This window comes from Saimiri boliviensis, chromosome 16 (genome assembly GCF_048565385.1).
Source record: "Saimiri boliviensis isolate mSaiBol1 chromosome 16, mSaiBol1.pri, whole genome shotgun sequence".
NCBI classification, from domain to species: domain Eukaryota; kingdom Metazoa; phylum Chordata; class Mammalia; order Primates; family Cebidae; genus Saimiri; species Saimiri boliviensis.
In genome coordinates this window covers 86,995,212-87,016,601 of record NC_133464.1, presented here as the reverse complement: position 1 = coordinate 87,016,601, position 21,390 = coordinate 86,995,212, and the positions used below count along the sequence as shown (strand labels likewise).

At 49.3% G+C, this 21,390-nt stretch overlaps 1 protein-coding gene and 1 pseudogene across 2 annotated transcripts in view; one reads left to right on the top strand and one right to left on the bottom strand.

Annotated features, from left to right (window-relative positions):
• LATS2 (large tumor suppressor kinase 2) overlaps positions 1-18,893 on the bottom strand; it is a 112,853-nt gene extending 93,960 nt beyond the window's left edge. Inside the window, exons 1-2 of one of the 2 annotated variants that reach the window (XM_074387934.1) lie at positions 18,650-18,893; positions 506-1,048 (exon numbers count right to left, since the gene is read on the bottom strand). In XM_074387934.1, coding sequence (XP_074244035.1) covers positions 506-847 — 342 coding nt within the window. In that variant the 5' untranslated portion in view covers positions 848-1,048; positions 18,650-18,893. The remainder of the gene's footprint in view (positions 1-505; positions 1,049-18,649) is intronic. The other variant, XM_039473363.2, reaches the window with a different exon arrangement.
• On the top strand, positions 1,506-2,355 carry LOC101035512 (small ribosomal subunit protein uS5 pseudogene; annotated as a pseudogene).
• Positions 18,894-21,390: the final 2,497 nt, after the last annotated feature.

Here is a 21,390-nt window from a genome sequence, read left to right as displayed (position 1 = left end):
ATTCTGGTGATTTCTCAAGCTTTTTCTTCCTAGTTTTTCTCATTTCCTCAACATATAAAGTTACACCCCCTGTAACAGCAAATCCACTATTTTTTTAAAACAGGAGAAAACCAAGTCGGAGAATAGCCAGTGCATGTTGCTCAACCCTATTTCTTAAAGAAAAATGCCCAAATCAAAACAAGAAAAGCCAGTCTCTTCCCATGACAGCTCAGAATAACCCGAATAAACACCAAAGAAAGGGCTAAACAGGAAAGCCCTTTTCATTTCCACAAGAACAGAACAGAAAATGCACATGTTACAATTTCAGGAGATCTCAGCATCTTCTGGATCTTGCCTGAAAAGGAAAAGCAGCTCAAAAGACCCTTTTAGAGAGAAAGTAGAGAACCTTCAATTGTGAGTTCAATTGTGTGTTAAAAGAGAGCCTTCAAGTAGTTCCAAACCGTTCTGATAGTCCCAGCTGTCCCGTGGTGCCTCTGAGCATGGCCATGGGGAGGTCTGTACCCACCTGGTCACATCCTGCGTTCACCAGTTCCTGCAGCATCTGCCGGTTCACTTCTGCAGCTGCAGAGGTGCCTGATTCATTAGCAAAAGGCAACAAGGAATATCTGATTTCCCTCAAGGCTTTCTGATAAGGTCCAAACTTTGGGGTGGCTCTCATCTGCTGCTGCTGCCTGGCGGCATCTTTGCTCCCCAGGACTTTGGCATCCAGGGAAGTGTCACTGTTTGGTCCCACGGGTAGCCCCTGAGCTGAAGACTTAGATGGCTGCTTTAACCCCTCACGAATCTCTTGCAGTCGCTGCCGGCTATTTCCAGAATAAGTCGTGGCAGGAAAAGTCTTTGGCCTCATTGTTAGTCCAGTTTCCTTTTACCATAAATACAATCTTCTTAAAGTGTTGTATTATTTTTTTAAAAAAACTGTCAATAGCATCAGTTTGTTGTAAACATACTTTCAAAATAATTTCCTTTGAAAACTTTCTTTCCTTCAATTTTTGTAGTTCCTGTAGAGAACCTGAACTTTTTCAAAGTCTTCATCGTGAAGATCATCACTCTGCAAAAGAAAATAAACGGGAGAGAAATGTTCATTTGTGGTTTTCACATGATGTTCACGCTACTATTCAGAAATAACAGAGATCTTGGAAATACCACTACATGGAAAGAAAAGAAAAGAGCACATTACGTCTCAGAAATGACAAAAATACTGTTCAACCATGTTTAGAGCACATGACATCTAGGGTTGTCCCAAGATGTCCCCTGTAATACATAATCTGCAATAAAGTAAATCGCTGTAAATACTCGACTCAGGGCAAGAGCGGCAGTATTAACAACTGACAGCTCGGCTGGGCACGGTGGCTCCCTCCTGTAATCCCAGCACTTTGGGAGGCCAAGGAGGGCGGATCACAAAGTCAGGAGTTCGAGACCAGCCTAGCCAATATGATGAAACCACATCTCTACTAAAAATATAAAAAACTGTCCTCTACTCTGAGGAAACACCAAATGGCGGAGGCCCTGGGAACCCTGGGATGGGGAACCGCGATGGCTTCGTGGAGGTTTAGGCAGTGGCATCTGGGGCTGGGGCCAGGGCCAAGGCCGCAGAGCTCACAGAGGCAAGGCCGAGGATAAGGAGTGGATGCCTGTTACCAAGCTGGGCCGCCTGGTCAAGAACATGAAGATCGCGTCCCCGGAGGAGATCTATCTCTTCTCCCTGCCCATCAAGGAATCTGAGATCATTAACTATTTCCTGGGGGCGTCTCTCAAGGATGAAGTTTTGAAGATTATGCTGGTGCAGAATCAGACCCGTGCTGGCCAGCGCACCAGGTTCAAGGCATTTGCTGCCGTTGGGGACTACAAAGGCCATGTCAGTCTGCGTGTTAAAGTGTTCCAAGGACGTGGCCACTGCCATCCGCGGGGCCATGATCCTGGCTAAGCTCTCCGTTGTCCCCGTGTGTAGAGGCTACTGGGGGAACAAGATCGGCAAGCCCCACACCATCCCTTGCACGGTGACAGGCCGCTGCGGTTCTGTGCTGGTGCACCTCATCCCTGCGCCCAGGGACACTGGCATTGTCTCGGCACCTGTGCCCAAGAAGCTGCTCATGATGGCTGGTATCAATGACTGCTACACCTCAGCCAGGGGCTGCGCTGCCACCCTGGGCAACTTCGTCCAGCCAAGGCCACCTTTGATGCCATCTCTAAGACTTACAGCTCTCTGACCCCCGACCTCTGAAAGGAGACTGTATTCACCAAATCTCCCTATCAGGAATTCACTAACCACCTCTTCAAGACCCACACCAGAGTCTCCATGCAGAGGACCCAGACTCCAGCTGTGGCTACAACATAGGGTTTTTATACAAGAAAAATAAAGTGAATTAACTCTGAAAAAAAAATACAAAAAATTAGCCGGGCACAGTGGCACACGTCTGTCGTTCGAGATACTCAGGAGGCTGAAACAAGAGAATCACTGGAACCTAGGAGGTGGGGGGTGGAGTGAGCTGAGATCGTGCCACTGCACTTTGGCCTGGGTGACAGAGAGAGACTCTGTCTCAAAACAAAAAACAACAGATAGCTCATTTAAAATACTTTATTTTAATAAAATTTTATTTTGAAACTTATAGCTTGAGGGGTCCTTAGAGTTAAATTTTCTACATGGGGTCTTGGATTTCTGGCTTGTTCCTAATCAAAAAATCAACTCCTTGTCCTTCATCTCCATGGCTTTACTAACTGCTTCCCTCACATGAGATGTGGGCCTTCCACATTACAGAGAAATTTCTGAACTTTTCCTTATAAAACCCTCCGAATTTTCCTAAACGACACCACAAAGCCTGTCACATTAAAGGTGTCCTATATTGCAAATGTTTCAATTGCAGTTTCCAAACCCACATTATGAGACTTTGAAGGCAACTACTTCCTTGATTTTTTTTTTACAAGGTGGCCGCTTACCAGCATTTTGACCTAAATAGGAAAATTAAAATATTATTCTTGCAGAAACTGATACTGACATGGAAAGGGACTGGTAGCAGCACGCAGGCCACTTCTTTCTCAGAGTGCACCATGGCCACATGGATAAGAGTTATTATTAGTACAGACCAACTACGACTTCAGCATGGAAAGGACTTCGTTACATGGAACGCAGGGTTACAAAGGTACTTCCCAACAGTGAATCCACCTACCCCAGGCCTAGTTCCCTGCCTGCTCTGCTGTTCTTTGATTCAGAAAGCAAAATGCAGCCCAAGTCACTGCCCTCAGCAGCCAGCACAGGTGACCTGTCACAAGGCTGGGTGACCCTGGACCAGTCCCCTGGGTCTCCCTCAGCCCCCACTCCCTGCTACGTAATAGACGAATGCTCAGAACCGTGGTGAGCACCAGGTCCGATGACAAGGGCACCGGGACCCGTGCTATTTGGGACACACAACATCCTCCCTGCTCTTCACCCTGTGACGACTGTTTACATAATCAGCTGCCCTAACCCAGGCACTGTGCCCGCTGGTGGGACAGGCAGAGCCAGCACCCCACACAGTACCAAAGCCCTAGTGGCTGCCCCTTCCCTCGCCCACTCCCCCTTACTCCACAGAACTCAATGAGCAGATTTTGAAGGATAATCATTTTGAGTTTTAATAAACGAAGAACAACTGATCCCAAAAGAGGACCCTTTAAACGGGGATGGGCAGAGGGATCTGGACATTTAGTTTCTATAAGGAACTTTATAACTGTAAACCATGACCCTGCTTCACAGATTTTTCAAGTGGAAAAATGAAAAAAGGATAGCTAGTATTCACCCAGCCTTCTATGTGTCAGGTACGGTTCAAACAGTTAATTTACATAGCTCTACTGCACTACCATATGCAACAGCAAACGCTAAGAGCTGACAGTTGAATTCCTTGTTCTTGCTTAGATGGAAAGGGATTGTAAGGGTTTTAACGATCACCTTTCCCAATGTAATTGTGTGAAGATTCCATTTAGAAAGTAAAAGACTACAATTTCTCAACATGAAATCCCTATTTTAATACAAAATATGATAAAGTCACTGAAATGACTGTGCTAAGACTGTGCAGATACCGAGCTATTAGATGCAGGCACAACCCAGATGCCCTGGGGCCTGTATTGGCCACACACCAGAAGCCTAGAGCTCTGCTTCGTGGTTGTAAAATGGAGCATACTGCAGACACACTCATTCCAGTGATTTCGTGCTCCAAGCATCTGTTTTGAAATACCTAACTTTCTAAAACCGTAACTTCACATTCTGACGAAAATGGAGAGATTCTCAAGGAAATGCCAAGTATGGAAGATCCTGGGAGCGACTCAGTATGTCTGGTAAGAGACAGCAGAGTTCTTCCTTTTCCTGTAAGAATTTACACAAATCACTTTGTTTTCAATCTTTAGTTTTCTTCCCTGTCTTTGAAAACTAAAACAGAGAAAACACAGCCATAATACCTTCACAAGAACAATCAACGCAAAGGAGGGCCTGATAATACCCAGGGAAAGTTTCTTCATGCTCAGAATACAGTCACTGCTCCGCCTAGCCATCCAGCCCATCCACCCTCTATCTACCATACAAACATTTATTAAATACCTACTCAAGGCTGGGCACTGTGGCTCACACCTATAATCCCAGCACTTTGGGAGGCCAAGGCGGGTAGATCACCTGAGGTCAGGGGTTCGAGACCAGCCTGGCCAACATATAGTGAACCCTGTCTCTACCAAAAATACAAAATTAGCTGGGCATGGTGGTGGGTGCCTGTAATCCCAGCTACTGAGGAGGCTGAGCCAGGAGAATCACTTGAACCAGGGAGGCGGAGGTTGCAGTGAGCTGAGATCGCACCATTGCACTCCAGCCTGGGCAACAGAGTAAAACTCCAACTCAAAAAACAAAAAACAAAATACCTACTGAATCTCAGGCACTGATAGGATAAACAAAAACAAAATCTTGCCTCCAGCAAGTTTACTGTCAAGTGAAAGATGGGGTGAGGCAGGTAAATAAACAGCTTCAAAAAAAAAAAAAACAAAACAAAAACAAGAGATGCCTGGAGAATAAAGAAGAAAAGGCTTTGAAGTAGAAGTAATTCGACCTGAGTGTCAGGAGGAACCAATTCCAGCCAGAGGGAACAACATATGCAAAGAAGCCTCCAGGCTCCGCCCACCACATTCAGGTCTGTGCAGTGCAGGCTCTTCCTGGAGACGTGGGAGGCCAAGGGACTGGGGGCAAGGGGTGAGGGGGATGAAACCGTGGAGGTATCCAGAGGCTCAATTCCCAGCCATGTTGAGTCCGGACTCCGTGCAGAGGATGGGCAGCCATGTCCATGGTTTAGCCTGAGTGGAAGGTGGGCAGGAAGGGACAGGTGCAACACTCTCTGGGTAAGGAGCAGCAGCCCCAGGCAGGGAGTAAGGAGAAGGGGTTTCAGGTCTGAAGTAAAAGGCACAGATCGGGGGTAGAAGGGGTGTTGGCATCTGCTTATGGGACATTTGCCCAGCCAGTGGCCTGCCTGATCAACCACGAAATGGAGCTGCCAGGTGAGTGGATGGCTAAAGGCCCTCCCGGCTCACTCACATTCTTTAGAGGAGCAGCCATCTGTGATATGTCTCCTTTTACCAGCAGTGACACACCAGAAGGGCACAGAAGCGGCAGGGTGCTTTTCACCCAGCGATGAAAGGGCAAGAGCAACAAGAGACAATCCGCACCGAAGAAAAAGAACTACGAGAAAGTTCCGTGCTAAAGCCAGGATGCGGGGATGCCCTCTCCCCCATCACGTGAGCAGAGAGAAGGGAGTTAGGGGTGGCTGAAGGAGGTCCTGGTCGATTCTGAGGCTGGAAAGCTTTCTCTGGAATCTGCTCTAAAGAGGAGAAGCTGGCCGGGCGCAGTGGCTCACGCCTGTAATCCCAACACTTTGGGAGGCCGAGGTGGGCAGATCACTTGAGGTCGGAAGTTTGAGACCAGCATAGCCAACATGGTGAAATCCTGTCTCTACTTAAAAAAATAATAATAATAATAATTAGCCAGGTGTGGCAGCATGGCCCTGTGGTCCAGCTACTCAGGAGGCTGAGGCAAGAGAGTCCCTTCAACTCAGGAGGGGGAGACTGCAGTGAGCCGAGACTGCGCCGCTGCACTCCAGCCTGGGCGACAAGAGGGAGACTCTGTCTCAAAAATAAATAAATAAATAAATAAATAAGGGAAGCTGTTGAAAGCCAGGAGGAATGGTAAGGCTTTTGGGAGTGAAGGGGTACGAGCAATCCCCTTATTTAACGTGTTTTTTAAACTGCAGACTATAAGATTGACAGATGTTCACCGAGAGAGCACACTCTTGTAAGTAGTGTCCAGATCAAGACGAGTATCATTATCATGACCCCAAAAGCCCCCAGGCCCCCAAAGATCAGTGCCTCAAGGGGAACCACCTTCATGACATCTAACACCAAGGATTAGACTAATCAATTTTTGAAATGTATCTCCAGGGAATTAAGCAATCTCTACTCCGTTTAGCACATTTTGTTCAATGCTGTGGTGCACAGCAGACGCCTGCTAGTCTTCATTGCTGAGTAATATCGATACCCCATTTGAATACACCGTAACTTATGCATCCGTTCTACCACCAGTGGATGTTCAGGTTGCTCCTGGTCTGGGCTATTACAAACGGCACCTCTGCCTTTCAGGCTGCCATGGCTGCAGGCCCAGAGCTGAGAGGAGCTGCAGAGTGGGTGCTCAGCTCAAAGCCTTGTTTCCACCACCATACCAAATACTTTCCAGTAAAAACACTTCCTATATAGTGACTGGCAGAGCCCCTGGAGAGACTGTACTAAGGCACCCCTTCCTCAAGAAGTTTTTTGTTTGTTACTCTATTATTGTACAGAACCAACCACTCTCCCTGGGAAGCTTGCTGGAGCCCCGTGGGCAGTGGCCCCGGCCCACGCAGAGTCGTGCCTCGATACCACGGCCACATGAGGAGGCAGGGAAAGGCTGAGTCAAACGGAAGGCAGGAAAGTAATGGTCTTAGTGTAAGGCACACAGGAGAGCGATCATGTGTGCCCTCCAGAAGACGTGTGACACATATGCTTTCGGAGGGGAAGGGAGTCTCTACTGCCCCAGGTCTTCTGTGAGTGGCTAAAAGTCTCCAAGTAGATTGCACTCATAAAAATGAGCATATATGCCCTCATAAAAATGAGTATATATGCAACGTGAGGCAAGTCCTCTTACTTGTAGGGCCCTTGAGCAGTGCGCGACCTGAACACCCACACGAGGTGGCCCTGTTACCAGGTCGTGGGGATGCAGAAAGATTGATGTGCCTATGACTTTAAGGAGCTCATAGTTCAAGATGAGAAGGCAAAGGAGAAAATCAACTATTTAAATAAAGTATACCATATGTCACAATGAAAGGCTGAGCAAAGAATTACGGGGATCTCAAACAGCTAGTAGTTAGAGCAGGCGTCCCCAGACTTTTTACACAGGGGGCCAGTTCACTGTCCCTCAGACCGCTGGAGGGCCGCCACATACTGTGCTCCTCTCACTGACCACCAATGAAAGAGGCGCCCCTTCCTGAAGTGCGGGGGGGGGGGGGGCGGATAAATGGCCTCAGGGGGCCGCATGCGGGCCGTGGTTTGGGGACGCCTGAGTTAGAGGGTAGAGAAAAGTGGGTAGATTCAATAGCACTAAGAGGTAGAACCCATAGGATTAAGTAATGTTCACTGGAAAGGACTGATATGAAAGCAAAGTCCAAGTTTCTGGTTTGAAAAATGGGGCCAGCGGCGCTGCCGTTCTCTGAGCCAGGAAACCTCACTTATCTAGACAATGGGGCCCACCAGTAGAGCAGCATCAGTGGCGGCGGAGGAGGGCAGTAACCAAAGGTGAAAAAGCACAGGGCAGGCTGGGTCCAGTGGCTCACACACGTCATCCTAGCACTCTGGGAGGCGAAGGTGGGAGGGCTGCTTGAGCCCAGGAGATGGAGACCAACCTGGGGAACACAGGAAGACAGCGTTTCTAAAAATAATTAACTAGCCGGTATGGAGGAGACATACCTATGGTCCCAGCTACTCAGGAGGCTGAGGTGGGAGAATCACTTGAACCCAGGAGGTAGAGGCTGCAGTGAGCCAAGGTCACATTACTGCACTCCAGCCTGGGAGGCAGAGCAAGACCCTGTCTAAAAAGCACAGGGCGGTGGGCTGGGTGTGGTGGCTCACCCCTGTAATCCCAACTCCTGAATCACAAGGTCAGGAGATCAAGACCAGCCTGGCCAACATAGTGAGACCCTGTCTCTACTACAAATACAAAAATTAGCCAGGCATGGTGGCACACGCCTGTAGTCCCACCTACTCAGGAGGCTGAGGGAGGAAAATCACTTGAACCCGGGAGGGGAGGTCGTGGTGAGCCAAGATCACGCCACTGCACTCCAGCCGGGGCAAAAGAGCAAGACTCTGTTTCAAAAAAAATTAAGCACAGGGCAGGGAAGCTCATCGAGAGCTGGGTGTTTAGTGCTAAAGAAGTGGCTGGGGACAGACACGGTGGCTCATGCCTCTAATCCCAGCTCTTTGGGAGGCAGAGGCAGGTGCATCACGAGGTCAAGAGATCGAGACCATCCTGGCCAACATGGTGAAACTCCGTCTCTACTAAAAATACAAATATTAGCTGGGCACAGTGACGCACACCTGCAGTCCCAGCTACTCCAGAGGCTGAGGCAGGAGAATCGCTTGAACCTGGGAGGTGAAGGTTGCCCTGGCAACTGAGCAAAACTGTATCTCAAAAAGAAGTGGAAGGACCTGGGTCCTTCCCTAGCCCTGGCACTGAGCATGCAGTCTGAGCCTGTCACTTCACCTAGCTGAGTTTCAAGCTCCTGCACAGAACCGAGGGTCCAACGCTCTGCTGCTGTCTACCTGACAGGGTTGCCCTGAGGATCACAGTGGTGCTGTGTGTGACAGCAGGCTCAATCTGTAATGCACGATAAACTCATCAATTCTCACCATTACTAATGAAGGATTTATAGTAAGTTAAACAAAAAAAAAGGTTTAATGAGGTCAGGAGACAAGACCATGGAAAAATTACCAAACTGAACATGGAAACAGGTATTGCATGCTTGTTCCCAGTGACTCCTTTTCATTTTTCATTTTATTTTTTTGGAGACAGAATCTCACTTTGCCACCTAGGCTGGAGTGCAGTGCGCAACCTCAGCTCATTGCAACCTCTGCCTCCCAGGTTCAAGCATTCTTGTGCCTCAGCCACCCGAGTAGCTGGGATTACAGGCGTGCACTACTGCACCCGGCTAATTTTTGTATTTTTAGCAGAGAAGTGGTTTCGCCCTGTTGCCCAGGCTAGTCTCGAACTCCTGACCTCAAGTGATCCACCTCCCTCAGCCTAAGTGCTGAGATCACAGGCGAGAGCCACCCCGCCCGGTCGAGTAACTCCTCTCAGTGTTTTGACAATGATGCACAGAAAGTTAAAGTAGCTTTCTTTCAATAGTAAAGGCAGAAAAGCACAGAGGAGAGCAGCTTAAGTCACTCCTCTCTGAAACGTGCCTGCAGCCAGGCAGCTGGCTGTTCAGTTCTGAGCCACTGGATGCTGACTGTGGCTCAAAAGCCAGATCCTGTGCATGTCAAAGGCACCAATGCTTCCTATCCACCCCAACTTGCAAAACCTTTCTCTCAGCTAGAAAAACCCAACCCAACCCACCCCACCTGCCTGGCTCACTCCTACTCTAAAACCTCGGCCTACAACCCCTCTCACAGAAGGACCTTCCTGACTTCCCGAATCTAAGGGACGGCATGTTCCCTCCCAGCCCTTCCCTGAGCACCATCACTGGCTGGTGGGCTTCCTCTTGAAGAACCTGACAGCACCACGAGGGGCATCCCGTTTCGTTTATCCCCATCTACTCCCTGGCATGCGCACACAGGCCCAGGCAGCATCTGCAGGTAGTCACTCAGCACGGAGTCTGTTTCCTCAGTTCCACAGTGAGGATAAACCTGCCAGTGCCACCCCGAAGGTCTTAGGAGGTGACAAGGAGAATGAGGCCTCAATCAACAGCAGCGCCTTCTCTGAAGTTTAACATGCAGGTCTAAATGAAATGTGCCCAAGGTTGGTTTACACAGAACAAAAGTCGCAGGACTATGGCATATTATTCAGCTATAAAAAGTAGGGAAATTCTGTCATAGGTAACAATCAAGATGAACCTCGAGGACATTACGTTAAGTGAAATAAGCCAGACAGAGAAAGGAAATACTGTTATGATTCCAGTTATGTGAATTACCTCCAGTAGGTAAATTCATAGAGACAGAAAGAAGGGAGATTACCAGGAGCAAGGGGAATAGGGACTTTTTATTTAATGGGTACAGTTTCTGTTTGGGATGATAAAAAAAAGTCTTATGTATACACAACGGTGATACTTGCAGTAATGACGCATTTAACGTCACTTAACTGAACTGTATACTTATAAATGGTTAAAATATTCTGTATATTTTACCTCAATTTTAGAAAATGAAGGAAAAGGTTTCCTAACTATTCCTATTTAGGGAACTCGTGTTTGAACAACGGCTCCCTTTTTAAACACAGTTACACGGCTGGGCGTGTTGGCTCACACCTGTAATCCTAGCACTTTGGGAGGCCTAGGCAGGCGGATCACTTGAGGTCAGGAGTTTAAGAACAGCCTGGCCAGGGCCGGGAGCGGTGGCTCAAGCCTGTAATCCCAGCACTTTGGGAGGCCAAGGCAGGTGGATCACGAGGTCGAGAGATCGAGACCATCCTGGTCAACATGGTGAAACCCCGTCTCTACTAAAAATACAAAACATTAGCTGGGCGTGGTGGCGCGTGCCTGTAATCCCAGCTACTCAGGAGGCTGAGGCAGGAGAATTGCTTGAACCCAGGAGGCGGAGGTTGCGGTGAGCCGAGATCGCGCCATTGCACTCCAGCCTGGGTAACAAGAGCGAAACTCCATCTCAAAAAAAAAAAGAACAGCCTGGCCAACATGGTGAAACCCCGTCTCTACTAAAAATACAAAAATTAGCCAGAAATCGCTTGAACCTAGGAGGTGGACGTTGCAGTGAGGCAAGATAATTCCACTGCACCCCAGCCTAGGCAACAGAGCAAGACTCCATCTCAAAACAAACAAACAAACAAACAAACAAACATAGCTACACAGTGAGAAGACTGGACCTAGGGACTGGTAGGATATAGTAGAGCAAAGTCTCCTCATCAAGCCCAAACCCCCGGGCAGCTGCACTTCCCCACCCTACTGGCCCTCCACCACACAGACACGCTCACAGCAGAGGCGCACTCCTGGAGACACTTGGGATGTTAAGCACCTGTGGGTCCCACTCACATTCAAATCATAAAAGCAACCAGGGTAGGCAAGTCTGGACACTTCTCTGTCGACATCTATGCCTAAGCTAAGAAATACTAAGTGGCGGCCGGGCGCGGTGGCTCAAGCCTGTAATCCCAGCACTTTGGGAGGCCGAGGCGGGTGGATCACGAGGTCAAGAGATCGAGACCCTCCTGGTCAACATGGTGAAACCCCATCTCTACTAAAAACACAAAAAATTAGCTGGGCATGGTGGCGTGTGCCTGTAATCTCAGCTACTCAGGAGGCTGAGGCAGGAGAATTGCCTGAACCCAGGAGGCGGAGGTTGCGGTGAGCCGAGATAGCGCCATTGCACTCCAGCCTGGGTAACAAGAGCGAAACTCCGTCTCAAAAAAAAAAAAAAAAAAAAAAGAAATACTAAGTGGCTATGCCCTTAAACAGAAGCCAAATCAGGGGTCTTGGTTTTCTTTCTTTTTTCATTTCCCCTTCAACATTTGCTTATGAAAAATTTCAAACATACTGAAAGGTTGAGAGGATTATTCACTGACACCGCTAAACCTATCACCTGGCTTTCTTCGGCACGGAGGAAGGGGGAGGACCCCCACATCCTGCTCTGATTTTCTCCCCATCTCCCACCATAGTGAGGCACTGGTCCAGGAGCACCACAGGGGCTGTCCCTGTGTTGAGTGAATATGAAAAACAATACCTACAGATAAACTGTGTTCCTGCCTGAAAACTTTAGAAAGGATGAAACTTTCCTTCAGTTTCGTAAAGAATGAAAGTATTTTTTCAGCTTGAGACTGTGTATTTTAAGTGGTGTATTTGAAGACAGTTGATTTCATGGCCAAATTATGAACTTTTGAAAGAATTTTCATGAGAATACTCATCAGTCAAGATTGCAGCTGGAACAACTCTGACATTCTAGTATACCATTTTAATGAGACTTCACATATGGGAAATTTTCTTTCATCAAGAGTTTTATAAACATGACCCTCATCGATGTGGACTTAAAAAAATAAATGGGGGTATCAAGCAAAGTAAATCTAACTTTGGAAATTTCTTTTGCATCACCAGTTAAACACACTTTCAATAAGAAACTACAAACATTGGAATTTTAAAACTGTAACAACTCACAAAACAAAAACACCTCATTCTCTAAATCCAGAGCTGAGGCAACTACTAAATCCCATGCTTAATATAGGTGGCTTGTGTAAACAATGTGAGAGCAAAATTTTAAGCATGCCTTTAATTTGGTTCCACCAAACCCAATTCCAACCCTCAATCCAATCCTGGAAAATGCTATCAGATGTTCAAGAATTTTTATTCTAATTTCTCCTAGTGCTTCACAAACCCGCACTGGCTGCCAAACACACATCAAGCAGCAACCAAGGAACCAACCAAACCAATGTCTCATGGGACTTGCACTAATGACAAACGGCATTTTCTGAAGCAGGATTTCTTGGACCTAAAATTCCAGCTATTATTTAAATCATATCCCTACTATAATTAACTAGCAAAGCTGAAACTAAATCAGGCGGATGGACCAGGCCTCCAGCCAGATGCTAAATGTCACAATCGTAAACCACTATGTGGATGTACCACTCCAGTACAGTCCAGGCCAGGAAGCCACAGGCCAAGGGCTACCTCTCATAATGAGGGTCTTTGAGGAAGGCAGTGACTGCATTCCACTAGGGATCCAGGAAAACACACTTTAGAAGAATTTCCACTCTCCAACAGCAGCGTCATCACAAGGCCTCAGAGAGTTTGGCATTGCCATACGTGTGCTCAGTACTGTACTCGACACTATGAGGTTTCACCCAGGGAGAACAGGGTATCACTTTTTTTTTTTTTTGAGACAGAGTCTCACTCTGGTTGCCCAGGCTGGAGTGCAGTGGCAAGATCTTGGCTCACTGCAGCCTCAACCTCCTGGGCTCAGGTAATCCTCCCATCCCAGCCTCCCACACACGGCCAGGTCCTCAGGTGCACGTTACCATGCCTAGCTAATTTTTTGTATTTTTAGTAGAGATGGGGTTTCGCCATGTCACCCAGGCTGTTCTCGAATTCCTAGGCTCAAGTGATCCACCTGCCTCAGCCTCTCAAAGTGCTGGAATTATAGGTACGAGCTACAATGCCCTGCCAGGGTCTCACTTCTACATAAGCTTACAGTCTAGGGGAAAAAGACACCATCACATTCTCTATTAGACAGCTTTGTACATGATACTTGTATGATACACATTATGCAAATATAAATGGCATTAAAAAATTGAGCTACGGAAGTCTGTATGAAGTTATCCGAACGGAGTGACCAAGTTGCAGATACATCATAATTAGTTCTTTGGAGCATTCCTAGTAGCAAGCAACCCAACAGGATGGGCCACCTTATATTCAATTCCATAGCCCAGAAGGGGTTCTCAATTGTTGTGAAAGCCTTGCCTCCTCTGCACCCCTCCAAGTTTCGGATATGCTCCAGCTAGGGAGTTGCAACACCCCTCCCATTTGAGAATCATTGCTACGGACTGACGTAATAAATACTGTGACTGTCCAAAGAATCCCTGCCTATTTTCATGGAGGAGCGCAATACTTCAGAAAGGTGTTGAGATCATCTGGAAAAAGTATCTTAGAAAAAGGGACGTTTCACCAAAATTAGAAAGGCTGAAGGGCTATAATTTGATGGAGAAATTGTGAAGCTATTCTTGGAATATGGAACTTCCTCTGAAAAGGCTCAAATGTGGACTAGAAAGATGAACAAAACAAGCAAAAAATGTTGGGGAGGGGGCATGTGCTGTCCACATACATTTAATGAGAAAACAGGATGATGGGGTTGAAGAAGGATGATGGGGTTACCTAGCAATGAATCACACTGGCCCTTAGCATTCCTGCTCAAGATAACTGCCTAGAGGCAGAGGGGCTGACTATTCCAAACAGAGGTCCACTCCTTTCAAAATCCAGCTTACATTCTTAAGATCCTTACCATCCTAACTGATCGAGGGTATATAGGATACAAACTATGCCACAAGATTGTAACAATCAGTGTTAACAAGAAATATAAACCATGGGCCGGGCGCGGTGGCTCAAGCCTGTCATCCCAGCACTTTGGGAGGCCGAGGCGGGTGGATCACGAGGTCGAGAGATCGAGACCATCCCTGTCAACATGGTGAAATCCCGTCTCTACTAAAAATACTAAAAATTAGCTGGGCATGGTGGCGCGTGCCTGTCATCCCAGCTACTCAGGAGGCTGAGGCAGGAGAATTGCCTGAACCCAGGAGGCGGAGGTTGCGGTGAGCCGAGATTGCGCCATTGCACTCCAGCCTGGGTAACAAGAGCAAAACTCCGTCTCAAAAAAAAAAAAAAAAAGAAATATAAACCATGGCTACAAAATATGGGATTTTTTTTCATTTTTCTCCAAGAAAAGTTCCCATGTATGTCAGATATTGTCTCACAAACAAAAAGTATTTGTGAATTAACTTAAAACACTTGTCAGCCGGGCGCGGTGGCTCACGCCTATAATCCCAGCACTTTGGGAGGCCGAGGCGGGTGGATCACGAGGTCAAGAGATCGAGACCATCCCTGTCAACATGGTGAAACCCCGTCTCTACTAAAAATACAAAAAATTAGCTGGGTATGGTGGCGCGTGCCTGTAATCCCAGCTACTCAGGAGGCTGAGGCTGGAGAATTGCCTGAACCCAGGAGGCGGAGGTTGCAGTGAGCCGAGATCGCGGCATTGCACTCCAGCCTGGGTAACAAGAGCGAAACTCCATCTCAAAAAACAAAAAAAACAAAAAAAAAAAAACACTTGTCATAATTAACCTGACATGGTCTAGATGATAACCAACAGTCGTCCCAGGGTGAATGGCAAACATTAAACAATGCCAAATTTCCATTCTAATTTTAACAGCATAACCAATGGCTTTATTTCCAATATTACTTTGCTTTTTTCATAGTTTCAAAATAGAACTAATAATCACGTAACATTAGCCTTAAAAATACTGAGTGAACAGCTAAGTGAAACTAATAGCCCAAGCAGGGCTTCCCTCACACTCAGAGGCCCTCCGAAGGGCACTCTATGTAATAAAGGCCATCACAGAGAGCAGCATCGACCTAACATACAATGGGAACAGTGCCCCTGGACTTGTGCAATTTGAAGTCCAATTCCCTCCAGAGGAATTACTAAGCAGAAGACTTTTTAAAAGAAAGAAGATTCAGAGAATGTTTAGAGCTGGAAGTCAGTCACTTCAATCAAGCCTTATCCCTTCTTTCTGTTCACCAGAACATTTCAGCACTTTTTAGAACAGATTTACCCAAGACAGAGTAAATGCATTTGAATTTATTCTCTGTTATTTCTTCATGCCTACCGTTTTTAAAAAGTCAGTAAGAAAGCCGGGCGCGGTGGCTCAAGCCTGTAATCCCAGCACTTTGGGAGGCCGAGGCGGGTGGATCATGAGGTCAAGAGATCGAGACCATCCCGGTCAACATGGTGAAACCCCGTCTCTACTAAAAATACAAAAAATTAGCTGGGCATGGTGGCACGTGCCTGTAATCCCAGCTACTCAGGAGGCTGAGGCAGGAGAATTGCCTGAACCCAGGAGGCGGAGGTTGCGGTGAGCCGAGATCGCGCCATTGCACTCTAGCCTGGGTAACAAGAGCAAAACTCTGTCTCAAAAAAAAAAAAAAAAAAAAAAAAGTCAGTAAGAAATACTGTTTAAAAGTTTCACATGATTTTAATTACAAAATAAAATATAAAAGCAGCTTTTCAAAAATGGTGTTGGTATGGTTTTTCCAATACAAAAGAGAACACCTCTCCCTTACCCACAGCTTCCAGAAATCCTTCCTCTGTGTTTATGGTCAATTTATCAGCTTCAACCCCCATGCTACCCCACCCCTCTGTGGAGCATAGCAGCCCAGGGCTGGCTATTTACAACACAGCATTTAAAATAACAAGGAATCTTATTGTAAAAGCATTCCCCTCCCACCAAAGGAAAGCCCCTCCCATCAACCCTGTGATTTGCTAAGGAACACGTATAGCTCCAATTTACACTTAAACTATTTCAAACTCAATGGAGAAGCCGGAAAAATCCCTTCCAGTTATGTAATTGTATGATTCTAGTAATTCACCCTAATACTTTTGCAAGACAGGCTAGCCTCTGCTCAGATACCTTAAACTGCCTGAGATTTGGAGAGTTATTAAATGTTCACAAACTCATTTTCAAAGGAATGCTGGTATATTCATTAAACAGTGCCTTCTATACCCGCATAATGACAGAAAATTTTGTGAGAGGCTGAATAACATATCTTGATAATTACAGTTAAACGGACATAATAAAAAATTTATACATTCTCGTTTTGGAGTATTTTTTCTGTTACTACCTTATTACAACAGTTGTTACAGAAGAAAAAACAAACCTTAAAAACATACAAAGCAGCTTACTAAAAATATACAGCGAGATTTACTACCAATTTCCTAATAATCAGCCCTGACTTACTTTTTCCATGATTAAGGAAAGGCCCCTCATCTTCTAAGTTAAAATTTTAAGCAGAACATTTGTGTAAGATCACACAGTTTGTGATTTCCCATTCAAATTTCAGTATATATGTTTCTTATTAAAATATGGGCAAACTTTCCTTTAAAAATACACATATTTATTGAATATTTTGTGAAAAGAGCTGTTCAGCTATTAATCTCAATTATTTACTGGCCAAATGCAAGTATACTCTATGGCTTCATAGTTAAGGTGAATTCTTTTTAAAAATGCGATTACACTAAAAACACTTAGATCCATGCCAGAGAAGTGTGAAAATTAAAGTTCTTGTTCAAAATGCTCCTCTGGTGGGGCACGATGGCTCACACCTGCAATCCCAGCACTCTGGGAGACCGAGGAGGGCGGATCCCCTGAGATCGGGACTGCAAACCCAGCCTAGCCAACCCGGCGAAACCCCGTCTCTACCAGAAACACAAAACGAGCTGGGCTGGTGGCACCGGCCCGTGGTCCGAGCCCAGCGGGAGGCTGACGCAGGAGAACCGCTGGAACCTGCGAGGCAGAGGCTGCAGTGAGCGGAGGTCACACCGCTGCCCTCCAGCCTGGGAGACAGAGCGAGATCCCGTCTCAGAAACACACACACACAAAACAAGAGAACTTTTGTCAACACAACCTGCAAGTTAGGTTCTTTGAAGGTGATCCCGGCAAAACAGCCTTGCTCATCAAAAGGCCTCAGAACGGCCTCCCGGCGGCCGGGGCCCCCGTGACCAGCTGCCTGGAGCCCCGGGCGGCCGGGTGCTGCCTTCCTCAGGGTCCGTTCCCCGCCTGGCCCCCACCCCGCCCGCGCGCCCTCAGCCCCCGGGACCCGGGAGAGTCGGACTCCGCGGACGGGCTTGCTCCAGGCCGCACTCCGCCCCGAGGGAGCGCTCCCAGCAGTTGCAGTCGGCTGGAGGAAGTGATGGCGAGGAGCGCAGGCCGTCGGCGCCCCCGTCCCCGGGGCCCCGCCGAGGAGCTGCTCGCAGGTGAGCCCCCCACGCGTCGCTCGACCAGGGCACGCGAGTGGCGTGTGACGCAACGGCCGCCGCTCGCCGGGCCACGAACGCGCTCCCGCGGCTGCGGCCGCGTCCCGCCCAGACCACGGGCAAAGTCGCAGCGCCGGCGGCCGCGGGCCGGGAGACGCCGAGCGGGGCCTGGCAGCCCACGGCCCGGGACGGTCGGCGCCCGGCGGCGCGGCGGCCTCCGAGGGGCTGGCGGGCCGGGGGGCCGGGGTGAGGGGCGGCGCGGCCTCGGCGGGGCGCGGCCGTGGGGCTGTCGGCTCGCGGGACGACGGGGCGGCCGGGGCGGGCCCCGAAGGGCTGATGGGCCCGCGGGACGATGGTGCGGCCCGGAGCACGACGCCGACTCCGTGGGGCAGCGGCGCGGCCGGACGCGGGGTCTCGGGGCTGTCGGGGCGCCCGGCCGGGCGTCTGGGGGAAAGCCGGGCCCCGGGCACGGCGGAAGCGCGGGCGCGCCCCGCGCCGCGGCCCCTTCGGATCTGGGCGCCGCCCCCGGCCCGCGCCGCCCCTGCCCCGCAGAGACCCCGGCCGCCCCCGCCGCCGCACAACAAAGCCGCGCGGCCCCGCCGCCCCCGCCCGACGCCGGCCTCCGACTTCCCCGGCTCCTCCGGAACCGGCTCCGCGGGCTCCGCACGGCCGAGGCGACGCGCCGCCGGGCGGGGGCGGCTCCGGCGGGCGCGGACCGTGGGGGCAGGGCGCGGGCTCCGTCCGGACCGACTTCCTCGGCCGCCCCGCCGGGCGCCCTTCCCGGAGCCCCGGTCCCGCGGCGAGCGCGCGGAGCCGCGGGGCTCGACCGCCTCGCGGAGACGCCGGCCGCCCTCTCGGCTGCCGCCCCGACCCCCGCCCCCGGCCCCCTCACCTCGTGGGGCGCGGTCTACGCCCTCGGGGGCGTCCTGGCCCGCGGCTCCCGGGCCTCGCGCGCCAGGAGACCGGGCACTGGAGGCTGGAGCTGCTGCTGGCCCCGCAGGGACGGGGGAGCCCCGGGCGGCGGCGGCGGCGTGGACGGCGGCTGCTCCATCTTCCCGGGGCGCTCACGCCGCGGTTCCAAAGCGGAGACCCAAGTGGGACATTCGCTACATTGTTGGCATTCCACGGGCGTCACGTGACCCCGCCTCCCGCGTCACTCTCGGCCGCATACCAGCCCGGGCGGGGCGCCTGCGGCCCCTGCTCCTCGGCGGCCGCTCCGCCCCGCCCCGCCCCGCCCGGCCCGGCCCGGCCGTGCTTCCTGCCTCGGGCCTCGGCCGCCACCTGCCCGCGGCCTCCCTGCTGCCCCGTGGGAGCTCGCCGGGGGCCTCTCGGACCTATTTGACTCTGTGCTGTCCGCCCCCAAACTTGAGTATTTGTCCTCTCGACTGCACTTGTATTAAAAGTTGGTAACAGTCGTCAAAGCCACTGTTCTTAAGCATCTCATACTAGTCTTGGTGGTAAAGAAAAAAAAATGTTGGCGAGCCTGAAGGAGCCACCAAGTTACCAACTCGTGGATGGACACTAAGAATAGCGGCGGAAAAAGACAGACGGCTATTGAGACAGTGGAATCAAGCAATTCAGAACGAGGTCTGCCGGGCACGGTGGCCCACGCCTGGAATCCCAGAATCCCAGCACTTTGAGAGGCTGAGGCGGGTAGATCACCTGAGGTCGGCAGTTCAAGACCAGTCGGACCAACATGGAGAAACCCCATCGCTACTAAAAATACAAAATTAGCCGGGCGTGGTGGGGCGTGCCTGTAATCCCAGCTACTCGGGAGGCCGAGGCAGGAGAATCGCTCCAACCTGGGAGACAGAGGTTGCAGTGAGCCGAGATTGCACAATTGCGCTCCAGTCTGGGCAAGAAGAGCGAAACTCCATCTCAATTTTAAAATAAAAAAGAGCGTCTGATGCACACCCAGATTTGATCTGATTTAATTTAATCGACCTCCCCTCCCCGTGTGTATTTTGTTTCCGAGAAGTGCTTTATGGTGTAGGGAATAGTGCTGTATACCAGCAAGTGAGGTCGTGGGTTTTTAACAGCTCCACTATCTATCCGTTTGAAGATCTGGTACAGGGACAGAAGCAGGGACTATGCAAAGATTCAGAGTAGAAATAATACGACTGGAAGCCAAATCCTTGATCTACTTCTCGCTCTAACATTATACTTCTCACCACCTACGTCTGTGGCAAGTGATGCTGAGGGTCAATATACTTTTTTAAAGTCAACTCGATTTCCTCTTTAATTGATAAACTCTTGTGAAATTTTTAAATTTTACTCTCATGGTAAACTAATAAAGGTGATATGTGCACTTTTTTTTTTTTTTTTTTTTTTTTTTTTTGAGACAGAGCCTTGCTTGCTCTGTAGCCCAAACTGGAGTGCAGTGGCGCAATCTCGGCTCACTGCAACCTCCGCCTCCCAGGTTCAACTGATTCTCCTGCCTAGCCACTGGAATAGCTGGGACTGCAGGCGTGTGCCACCATGCCCAGCCAGTTTTCATGTATTTAGTAAAGACAGGGTTTCACCATGTTGGCCAGAATGGTCTTGAACTCTTGACCTCGTCATCCGCCTGCCTCAGCCTCCCAAAGTGCTTGGATTACAGGCGTGAGTCACCGTGCCCGGCCTCTTTTCGCTCTTAAACTGACTATGCTTTCTCCACCCCAACCCCAAGCCACATGGCTGCTAGTCTTTTTTGTTGTGTATATAAAATCCTGCCCCTGCTCTGTCTTCAAAGATGTAAATGTAAATTTAAAAACACTGTGGAGGCCGGGTGCAGTGGCTCAAGCCTGTAATCCCAGCACTTTGGGAGGCCGAGGCGGGTGGATCATGAGGTCAAGAGATCGAGACCATCCTGGTCAACATGGTGAAATCCCGTCTCTGCTAAGAATACAAAAAAATCAGTTGGGCATGGTGGTGCGTGCCTGTAATCCCAGCTACTCAGGAGGCTGAGGCAGGAATTGCCTGAACCCAGGTGACGGAGGTTGCAGTGAGCCGAGATCGCGCCATTGCAGTCCAGCCTGGGTAACAAGAGCGAAACGACGTCTCAAAAAAAAAAAAAAACACTGTGGAATGAGAAATATTGAAAAATAAATTTAATGGGCTTTAAAATTTGTGCATAAAATACCTAATTAAAATGTTAAAGTTATGGCCGGGCACAGTGGCTCACCCCTGTAATCCCAGCATTTTGGGAGGCCTAGGCAGGCAGATCACCTGAGGTCCAGAGTTTCAGACCAGCCTGATCAACGTGGAGAAACCCCATCACTTCAAAAAATTAGCCAGGTGTGGTAACCCACGCCTATAATCCCAGCTACTTGGGAGGCTGAGGCAGAAGAATCACTTGAACCCGGGAGGCAGAAGATCCTGCCATTACACTCCAGGGTAGGCAACAAGAATGAAACTCCGTCTCAAAAAAAAAAAAAAAAGAAAGTTGATGTGATGGTCTGATGTGATTGATGGTCAGTTGTGGTGGCTCACACCTGTAATCCCAGCACTTTGGGAGGCTGAGGCAGGTGGATCACCTGAGATCAGGAGTTTGAGACCGGCTGGCCAACATGATGAAACCCTGTTTTGAAAAGAAAAGAAAGAAAAGTTGAAGTTACAATGATTATTTCAGCATTGTTTGCAATAGTGAAAAGT